The 9,773-nt window shown below is 40.1% G+C and overlaps 1 protein-coding gene across 1 annotated transcript; it reads left to right on the forward strand.

The window, feature by feature from the left end:
* The first annotated feature begins 199 nt into the window (after positions 1-199).
* Positions 200-9,172, forward strand: ATP5F1A (ATP synthase F1 subunit alpha). The gene is made up of 11 exons (XM_039228824.1): positions 200-330; positions 1,938-2,016; positions 3,488-3,657; positions 5,504-5,677; positions 5,766-5,932; positions 6,123-6,271; positions 6,720-6,871; positions 6,974-7,306; positions 7,429-7,573; positions 8,659-8,809; positions 8,946-9,172. Exons 1-11 carry the CDS (start codon positions 271-273, stop codon positions 9,025-9,027), a joined length of 1,662 nt encoding a protein of 553 aa, XP_039084755.1. The 5' UTR covers positions 200-270; the 3' UTR covers positions 9,028-9,172.
* The last annotated feature ends 601 nt before the right edge of the window (positions 9,173-9,773 follow it).

The raw sequence follows: 9,773 nt of genomic DNA on the forward strand, positions 1-9,773 counted from the left end.
TAAATATGTGACGAACGCCTGAACCGAAGCTGGCAAAGGTCTAATCACTCATTTTAAGTTAAAATCTAAAAACAATATTAAAAAAAAAAAGTAACTCCACCCTCAATCTTCCTCCAAAAGGCAGATTCGCGTCCGGAGGTGAACGTGAGGGGCGGTACTTCCGGGTCAGGTGGCCCGGCTGCCTTGACCTTCCTCGCCGCTCAGCCATTTTGTCCCAGTCAGTCCGGAGGCTGCAGCTGCAGAGGAGCCACCCTAAAGAAAGCTGTAAAGATGCTGTCTGTGCGCGTCGCTGCGGCCGTGGCCCGCGCCCTTCCTAGGCGGGCCGGGCTGGTGAGTGCGGACAGCCGGCGGGAGGGATGTGGCCCTGCAGGGGGCTGGTGGTGTGCTGACTCGAGAGCTCTTTCTGCAAGGAGGGTGAGGGGCTGGCGGGCGCCGCCATCTTGCACCGTTGGCTGCTCGGGCTGGGCAGGGAGGCGGCGCAAGGGCCTTGTTGCTCGCCAGCCGTGCGGGACCGTGCAGGGCGGTGCAGGGGAGGTGCTGACCTCGTTGCTGTCTAGAGATGGGGCCTCGAGGAGGGTTCTCGAGCTCAGTGCAGTACTGCCCGAGAGAGGCCTTGGGTGAAGGTCAGTGCTGGAGCGCTAGCTCTCCGCTGCCTGCTCTGAAACGGCGAGGCTTGTCCCCGCCGATTCTCCGGGACTGCGCCGCTGAAGGTCAGAGCACTGCTGCTAGCTCTTGTTGAAGCGATCTAAGGAAGCCTGACATTGTATGAAGGTCAGCAGGCCCCAGCATTTCACCTCTGCTCGGAGGTCGGTTTAGGGGAAAGCAATAGATGAAGGTGCTTTTCTGAATACTTCGGCAAGCTATCTCTTAGTGCTGAATACTGAAACAATAGCGAAACACAGCGCAAATGTGCATTTCATGTGGCAGATACCGTGACGGCACTGACAGCAGCGAAGCCTGAATTGCCTCACGCAGAAAGACTCTCTGTGTTGTGGTACTTAGACATGTTTTAAGGTTTCGTCCTTGAGGAATCGTTAGACAGTGATTGAAAACCTAAGATAGAACATAGGTTAGAAAATGTGAAGGTCGTGCCCTCCCTTCATTACTTATCGCCCTTGAAGTTAAGGCTTACATATTTTTTTCCATGTTAAACAATCTCGGTTTCAAAGGTGAAATAAACCTATTTTATTGTCCTAATGCAATTGGTATCAAAAAGCATTTTTAACAGATTTCATCTGGTCCTGTAGAAAGGAGTAGATTTAAAATTGTCAGTGACCAAAATTAGGGCGTTACAACTTGAAGGAGAAGGAGAGGGTCCAGATGGCTGTAGGCTTTGTCCAAGGCAGGAAAAAAAGAGTCTACAGGCATACTTAGTTTCTAATCAGCCTCTAACATTAACAACTCAATTTTTGTTTGTTTTTTAAAGTAAGATAGGATATGTTATTGATATTACCCCTTTTAGAAAGCTGTTCTTTTACTGAGAATTTTCACAATTGAACTGAAATAGATCTAAAGATGAAATAATAGTAACTGGTGCCTTTAAAAGAAAAGATAATTGAAACTTTAAAAACAAAATAGACTTTTTTTTTTTTTTTTTTAAAGTAGGTGCCATGCCCAATTAGGGACTTGAATTCACTACCTTGAGATTAAGAATCATGTGCTCCACCAGCTGAGCCAGCCAGGTGCCCCTAGATTGCATTTTTAAAATTTGCTTTTTATAGAGTACTTCTAGCATTGCCAGGAGCTGCATAATAGAATTTTTCTCATATATCAAAAGCTACTTTGTTATATGACTAATAGTCTTCCACTTTTCAGCAAAATATTTTGATAATATTTTCACTGATAACTTGATCACAGTAAGCCTACAGTTGTTTAAGCTTGCCAGTTTTATAAAGGATTTTTTAAAAATCATATTTTTAAAAATGTGTATGTGCTAGGTCTCCAAAAATGCTTTGGGATCATCCTTCATTGCTGCAAGGAACCTCCATGCCTCTAACACTCGTCTTCAGAAGACTGGTAAGTCAGCATTTCTAAGCATACATACGCTACAGTTACTGCCTTGTCAGTAAGTGAGAAAATAAGTTACGTAGGTTACATAACTATTGTGGTTTTTAATTTTCATTTGTTAATTCTTTCTTTCAAATTTGTTACCACAAATCTCAGATTCTTAGCCCAAAATGTGCCATTTAGCCCTAACTTAGTAGGTTTTCTTGTTCTAGTGAAATATTTCTTTTATCATGTTACTACAGTTCTCTTTCTTTCTACACTTATTTAAAAAATATTTCTAGAGAGAGTGTATGTGTGAGCAGGGGAGAGGAACAGAGAGAGAGAATCTTAAGCAGGCCCCATGCTCAGTGTGGAGCCTGATGCGCTGCTCAGTCCCACAGCCCTGGGATCATGACCTGAGCTGAAATCAACAGTCGCAACGCCCAGCTGACAGCTACCCAGGGACCTCTACAGCTTCCCCCCTCCCCCAGACCCCCCTCATATAATATCCCTTGGGTGAAAATAGAAAGTACACATATCAGGTGCTGATCATCCTTTCTGAACTATGAAATATTTCTTTTTCCTCTCCTAAAAAATTAGGAAAAAGTAAGCAGTCTTTATCTTTGTTTTTTGTCAGTGATAGCTGCTAATCTATATATGGCAATCTATGAATTTACACATTGCAGATAGAATAGAGAAGTGGGGAGGTGAGCATAGGAAGATGCTGTAGGTTAGGGAATTCCTTTGGAGATGTGTGATTGGAGCTTTTGAACTAAAGATTAAATAAGTGAATCCATAGGGGCACTTGGGTGGCTCAGTTGCTTAAGCATTCTACTTAAGCTCAGGTCATGATCTCACAGTTCCTGAGTTTGATTCCGTGTTGGGCTCTGTGCTGACAGCTCACATGCTAAGATGAATAGTATTTCCATGTTTTTGAAAAGAAAGATATTTGTATTTTGTTAACAGTTGCTTTTAAAAACAGATTGCATGTGGGGCGCCTGGGTGGCTTAGTAGGTTAAGCGTCCGACTTTCGCTTAGGTCATGATCTCGCGGTTCGTGGGTTCGAGCCCCGCGTCGGGCTCTGTGCTGACTGCCAGCTCAGAGCCTGGAGCCTGTTTCAGTCTGTGACTCCCTCTCTCTCGGACCCTCCCCTGCTCACGCTGTCTCTCTCTCTCCTAGAAATAAATAAAACATTAAAAAAATTAAAAATAAATAAATAAATAAATAAATACATAAAAACAGATTGCATGTTTAACCTTCTGTAAGAGTTTAGCCAAAAAGTCTGGTTTCAACATTGATACAGATTCTTAATCACTTGGATTTGTTTTTATTATAATGGTAGATACCAAGGTTTTTTGAATATAGCCAAGTATATTATTCTACATTTTTAGAATAATTTGACTATTGTGTTTACAAAACTATAGTTTTTATACTGTTGGGGAAGTGGGTTTTAAGATCTTGAGACCAGGCTATTTTTGCAATGGAATTTTTCTCTCAATAGGCACTGCTGAAGTGTCCTCTATCCTTGAAGAGCGCATTCTTGGAGCTGATACTTCTGTTGACCTTGAAGAGACTGGGCGTGTCCTAAGCATTGGTGATGGTATTGCCCGAGTACATGGGCTGAGAAATGTTCAGGCAGAAGAAATGGTAGAATTTTCTTCGGGTTTGAAGGTAAATTATGAGATTTTGGTGTTTCAGGATTGGTCTCTGAGTTTATTTAAAATTCAGAGATTTTGCCAGTGTTTTTTGTTTTTTAACTTTAAATCTCAACTTGTTCAGTGTTTTAGTCATTATTGTAAAATTCATTTCTGGTGGAAAGTTGAAAGTCATTGAGCTTGTATTTCTAGTAAGAGTAGATGTATTATTTTTGAGGTAAGATTTAGTTGTCAGAAACTCTCTGATGATAGAATCTTCTTTCTATTAGGATGAACCTGGTTGTTTTCTGAAGAAATCAGAATATGATAGCTGGGTGGACCGGGGGAGTGGATTACCCATTCAGCACATGGGAAGAGACTGTCTTGGTCCTGTAGCTAGTGTCCGGTGTTAGACCTTGGCTAAAAATTTAACCTCCCATTTCTTCAGTATACATGTATTACGTAGTTTTGAAAGATGAGGCGAAATTAATGAACTAAGTTTCTGTTCACCTTTTAAGATCTAAGAGTTTAGTCTAGTATCCCCTAATAGAACTTTGTGTAGTGATGGAAATACTGTTTTTAAGTATAGTAACTATTATAAATGTGAGGCTGTTGAGTGTGTAAAACGTGGACTTCTCATGGAAAGAGTAGGTGGTGTATCTCAGCTGTGTTAATTAGAAAAGTAAGTTTCTCTGACTTTGGTAAGATGGTGTTAATTCCGATTTTTACATAGTCACGTGATTAGGGACTATTTTTATTGAACATCTAAGATTTAAAGATTTTGTTTCTTCAATGGTATTCTATGATATTCCTCTATTCTAAGTACTTCTACAAAGCTTTTGTTACTGACTGGACTCTGTTCCTGGAATAACTGTTTTCCTTAGTGATGATCAGGGACCTGAAGATCTTCCTGTTTTGAAATACGGTTATAATGATGAGAGATGACCAATCACTATTACATTATGGCAATTTGTTCTTGTTTGAGTAGCTTTTAATTTCACTGTCTACTAACCTGCTGAGTTCTCAGTAGATAATTCTTTAAATAGTGGATGGAGGGGCGCCTGGGTGGCTTAGTCGGTTAAGCGTCCGACTTTCGCTTAGGTCATGATCTCGTGGTTCGTGGGTTCGAGCCCCGCGTCGGGCTCTGTGCTGACTGTCAGCTCGGAGCCTGGAGCCTGTTTCAGTCTGTGACTCCCTCTCTCTCTGACCCTCCCCTGCTCACGCTGTCTCTCTCTCTCTCCTAGAAATAAAAAATAAATAAATAAATAAATAAATAAATAAATAGTGGATGGAGCTTCTCACAGATAGAAAGATGTAAATCAACTGTGTCTTAAAATTTCCAGTTGATCATTTTATTTCATACTGATCACCCAGTTTAAAATTGTTTTTTAATGTTTTATTTATTTCTGAGAGAGAGAGAGACAGCATGAACGGGAGGGTCAGAGAGAGAGGGAGAGACAGAATCCGAAATAGGCTCCAGTTTCTCAGCTAGCTGTCAACACAGAGCCCGATGTGGGCCTCAAACCCACGAACCGTGAGATCATGACCTGAGCCGAAGTCGGATGCTTAACTGACTGAGCCACCCAGGCGCTCCACTGATCACCCGGTTTAAAAGCCATAGACAAAAGAAATGCAGTGAAATAAGCTTAACCTGTTCAGTATTTTTTGCTTCTTTTAGGTCTTTGAAGATGTGACAAAGTAGCATTTAGGTTTATCATAACGCAGTCTTGACCAAAGAAGGTTGTTGGAAAAATACTTGTAAACCAGATCTAAAGGACAAGACTACTTTTTTTTTTAAACTAGGTATTTTCATAATGTATAGTGTTGATCTGTGGGGAGCAAGTACTACTTAAGTTTCATGGGTGTTTATGTATTTTTTGTAGGGTATGTCTCTGAACTTGGAACCAGACAATGTTGGTGTTGTCGTGTTTGGAAACGATAAACTAATTAAAGAAGGAGATATTGTGAAGAGAACAGGAGCCATTGTGGATGTTCCAGTTGGCGAGGAGCTGTTGGGCCGTGTTGTAGATGCCCTTGGTAATGCCATTGATGGAAAGGTATGTTTAACATTTATTAGATGTGGTTGTAGTCTCTAAAAGACATCAAAATTGATTGTTCTGGTTGCTTCTTTTTATTGTTTACCAGGGTCCAATTGGTTCTAAGACCCGTAGGCGAGTTGGCCTGAAAGCCCCTGGGATCATTCCTCGAATTTCTGTGCGTGAGCCAATGCAGACTGGCATTAAGGCTGTGGATAGCTTGGTGCCAATTGGTCGTGGTCAGCGTGAGCTGATTATTGGTGACCGTCAGACCGGGTAAAGCTTGTTAAAAGTTCGAACTAAAATATGCTTGTGGAAAGATTACTTTTCAGGCTTGGAATGGTAAATGATTTGGATATAATGGGGAGAATAGAATGTGATGAGGATTAGCAGTAGTACTGAAATTTTAAGTTAAGAAAACCTTTGAAGCATTTACTAAGATTAATGTTTACTTTCTCTTTTAAAGCAAAACATCAATTGCTATTGACACAATCATTAACCAGAAACGTTTCAATGATGGAACTGATGAAAAGAAGAAGCTATACTGTATCTATGTTGCTATTGGTCAGAAGAGGTCCACTGTTGCCCAGCTGGTGAAGAGACTTACAGATGCAGGTATGAAAGAACTTCAGTCCTGGGCACCAGGCTGGCTCAGTGGGTAGAGCATGTGACTGGATTTCAGGGTTGTGAGCTTGAGCCCCATGTTGGAGGTAGAGCTTGCTTATAAGAAATAAGTTGTTTAGTCTCATTATTGTTCTGTGGGAGTCCTATTGTTGCTAATCTTAGGATAACATCTACTGAATGAAGACTGGTTTTAATTATTCCTTAATGAATTGAAATTTCATTAAGTCTAATTCAATAAAACAAAAATAAGTAAAAAATACTGTAAAAACTGATCAATCTTAAGGTTTTTGTCAGTTTCTTTAAAGTAGATGCCATTTAGAAGCTCTGGCTAATCTGACTTTGGTAGATTATTTAGTGAAGTACTTAATTCTTACTGTAGTAGTCTCTAAAATCAAAATGTTGATAACCTTGTAAAACTTAAAATTTATCTTCTTCCCAGATGCCATGAAGTACACCATCGTGGTTTCAGCTACTGCTTCTGATGCTGCTCCACTTCAGTACCTGGCTCCTTACTCTGGCTGTTCTATGGGAGAATATTTTAGGGATAATGGCAAACATGCTTTGATCATCTATGATGACTTATCCAAACAGGTCAGAGGATATATATTTTTAGGATCTGTGTGTTTGCACCAAATGGAACGTGACAAATTTATGTTCTAATAACTAAACTTCATAAACTTTTTTATCCTCTAGGCTGTTGCTTATCGTCAGATGTCTCTGCTGCTCCGCCGACCCCCTGGTCGTGAGGCCTATCCTGGTGACGTGTTCTACCTACACTCGCGGCTGCTAGAGCGAGCAGCCAAAATGAATGATTCTTTTGGCGGTGGCTCCTTGACTGCTTTACCAGTCATAGAAACACAGGCTGGTGATGTGTCTGCTTACATTCCAACAAATGTCATTTCCATCACTGATGGACAGATCTTCTTGGAAACAGAATTGTTCTACAAAGGTATCCGCCCTGCCATTAATGTTGGTTTGTCTGTGTCCCGTGTTGGATCTGCTGCCCAAACCAGGGCCATGAAGCAGGTAATTTGCATCACTTTGTCAAAGAGAAGGGGTGTCTTTAGTTTAAAATCTAAATGTTTTTGCACTTTGTCAATGAGTTAAGTGTTTTTATATTTCATGATTTAACCATTTCTGTATTTCAGGTGGCAGGTACCATGAAGCTGGAATTGGCTCAGTATCGTGAGGTTGCTGCTTTTGCCCAGTTTGGTTCTGACCTTGACGCTGCCACTCAACAACTCTTGAGCCGTGGTGTGCGATTGACTGAGTTGCTGAAGCAAGGACAGTATTGTGAGTTGTTTTTTCATTTCATCAAGTTCCTACTGTGTGTTAGGGCCTGGGAATATCACACTGCTCCCTACATAAGCTATAATACATACTGTTTTCTTTCATTAAAGATGGAGTGTTTTGGATGTAATAGATACCTATTGTACTTGTATTACAGTTATTGTCATTATGTAAGCAACCAGGAAAACTTACTAAATATACTTATTACTTTCGAGAGTTAAAATCTATCAGATCCCTTCCTCTCCCCCTTTCCACGTTGGCTTCGAGAGAATGCAATTGGGCAGATTTAAAAGAATGTTAGAATGGGGCCCCCTGGGTGGCTCAGTTTGAATGTCTGACTTCGGCTCAGGTCATGATCTAGTGGTTCGTGAGTTCAAGCCGCACGTTGGGCTCTGTGCTGACAGCTAGCTCAGAGCCTGGAGCCTGCTTCGGATTCTCTGTCACTCTCTGTCCCTCTCCCATGCACACTCTGTCTCTGTCTCTCAGAAATGAATAAATGTTTTAAAAAATGTTAAAAAAGGGACACCTAGGTGGCTTAGTCGGTTAAGCGTCTGACTTTCGCTTAGGTCATGATCTCATGGTTCGTGGGTTCGAGCCCCGTGTCGGGCTCTGTGCTGACAGCCAGTTCAGAGCCTGGAGCCTGTTTCAGAGTCTGTGTCTCCCTCTCTTTCTGACCCTCCCCTGCTCACGCTGTCTCTCTCTCTCTCTCTCTCTCTCTCCTAGAAATGAATAAAACATTTTAAAAAAATTAGAAAAAATAAAAAAATAAAAAATGTTAAAAGTATGCATTTGCCATGAAATGTCATCAACTTATTTATATCTCAAGCAGTATAAATACTGCTAGATAATAAACAGTGTTTATGGAATACGCTCAAAGATAACATTTTAAGGCTTGTAAATATAAGGAAAAGTTTCCCTGGGGAGAGAAGTGGGAAAGAGTATTATTGTGGAGTTTCTCATAGAGAATGTGAGAATAGGTGATATGGAGAAGACATGTTAATAATTGTAAGAAAAGGTAAGTTTCTCTGACTTTGTTAACATGGCATTTATTTATTTGAGCAACTCATTTGGCATTCTTTTGTTTTCAGCTCCCATGGCTATTGAAGAACAAGTGGCTGTTATTTATGCTGGTGTGAGAGGGTATCTTGATAAATTGGAGCCCAGCAAGATCACAAAGTTTGAGCAGGCTTTCTTGGCTCATGTTATTAGCCAGCACCAAGCTCTGTTGGGCAATATCAGGTAGGAACACAATTGGTGGCCTCTTTTTTATAATTTTTACGATACAAAGTTTTGTTAGAATTCTTTACAATTTTGTGGCTAGTCATTGAATTTTTGTTAGCTCAGAACTGATGAACTGCTTTTCATTTCCAAATAGGACTGATGGAAAGATCTCAGAACAGACAGATGCAAAGCTGAAAGAGATTGTGACAAATTTCTTGGCTGGATTTGAAGCTTAAACTCCCTGTGGATTCACATCAAATACCAGTTTGGTTTTGTCATTGTTTATTCTAGTAATCAGTCCCATTTGTAAAAGGATTACTGTCCTACTCCAGATGTACAGAAATTACATTAAAAATAAAGGTTCCATATTGCTTGGTGGTTTTCTGTAGTTTGAATGATTCTTTTAAAAGAAATGTAATTAATTTGAGGAATTGGTAAGCCTGCTTTAAGCTCATTTTACTTGAATGTTATTCAGACTAGCAGGCCTAGACCATTCAAGACTGATCTCTTTGCAAGATTCTAGCGTGCTTTGTGATTGATTAAAGAATGCATAAACTAGATAACTCGATATGTTGCAGCGTTCACATTTGACAATGTCGAAGAGCCTCGCTGGCTTCTCGTCAAGAAGAGCAATCTGTATAAAGAGATGAATTGTAAGTAAGAGAAGACTAGGACAACTAAAATTCTCAAAGAAATGAAAAAAACTGGTCAGTGAAGTCTGAAAGATTGGGACGAAGGTTGAGAAAGAATGTACTAATGAGTAGAATTAGGAACATTTGTTAATATTTTCTTATTTAGTTTTCTTTAACATAACTTTTATAGGCAGCGGTTTATAATCATAACCAAGTTGGTCAGTTTTTATGATTAATATTTTTGGTCTTAATTAAGAAATCTTTACCTTACAGTCTACAAAGATAATTGTATATTTTACTAAGAGGTTTAAAGGTTTACTTTTGTTATCTAAGAGCTTAATCCATTTATT

This window comes from Hyaena hyaena, unplaced genomic scaffold (genome assembly GCF_003009895.1).
Source record: "Hyaena hyaena isolate Hyena2069 unplaced genomic scaffold, ASM300989v1 scaffold_33, whole genome shotgun sequence".
Taxonomy (NCBI): domain Eukaryota; kingdom Metazoa; phylum Chordata; class Mammalia; order Carnivora; family Hyaenidae; genus Hyaena; species Hyaena hyaena.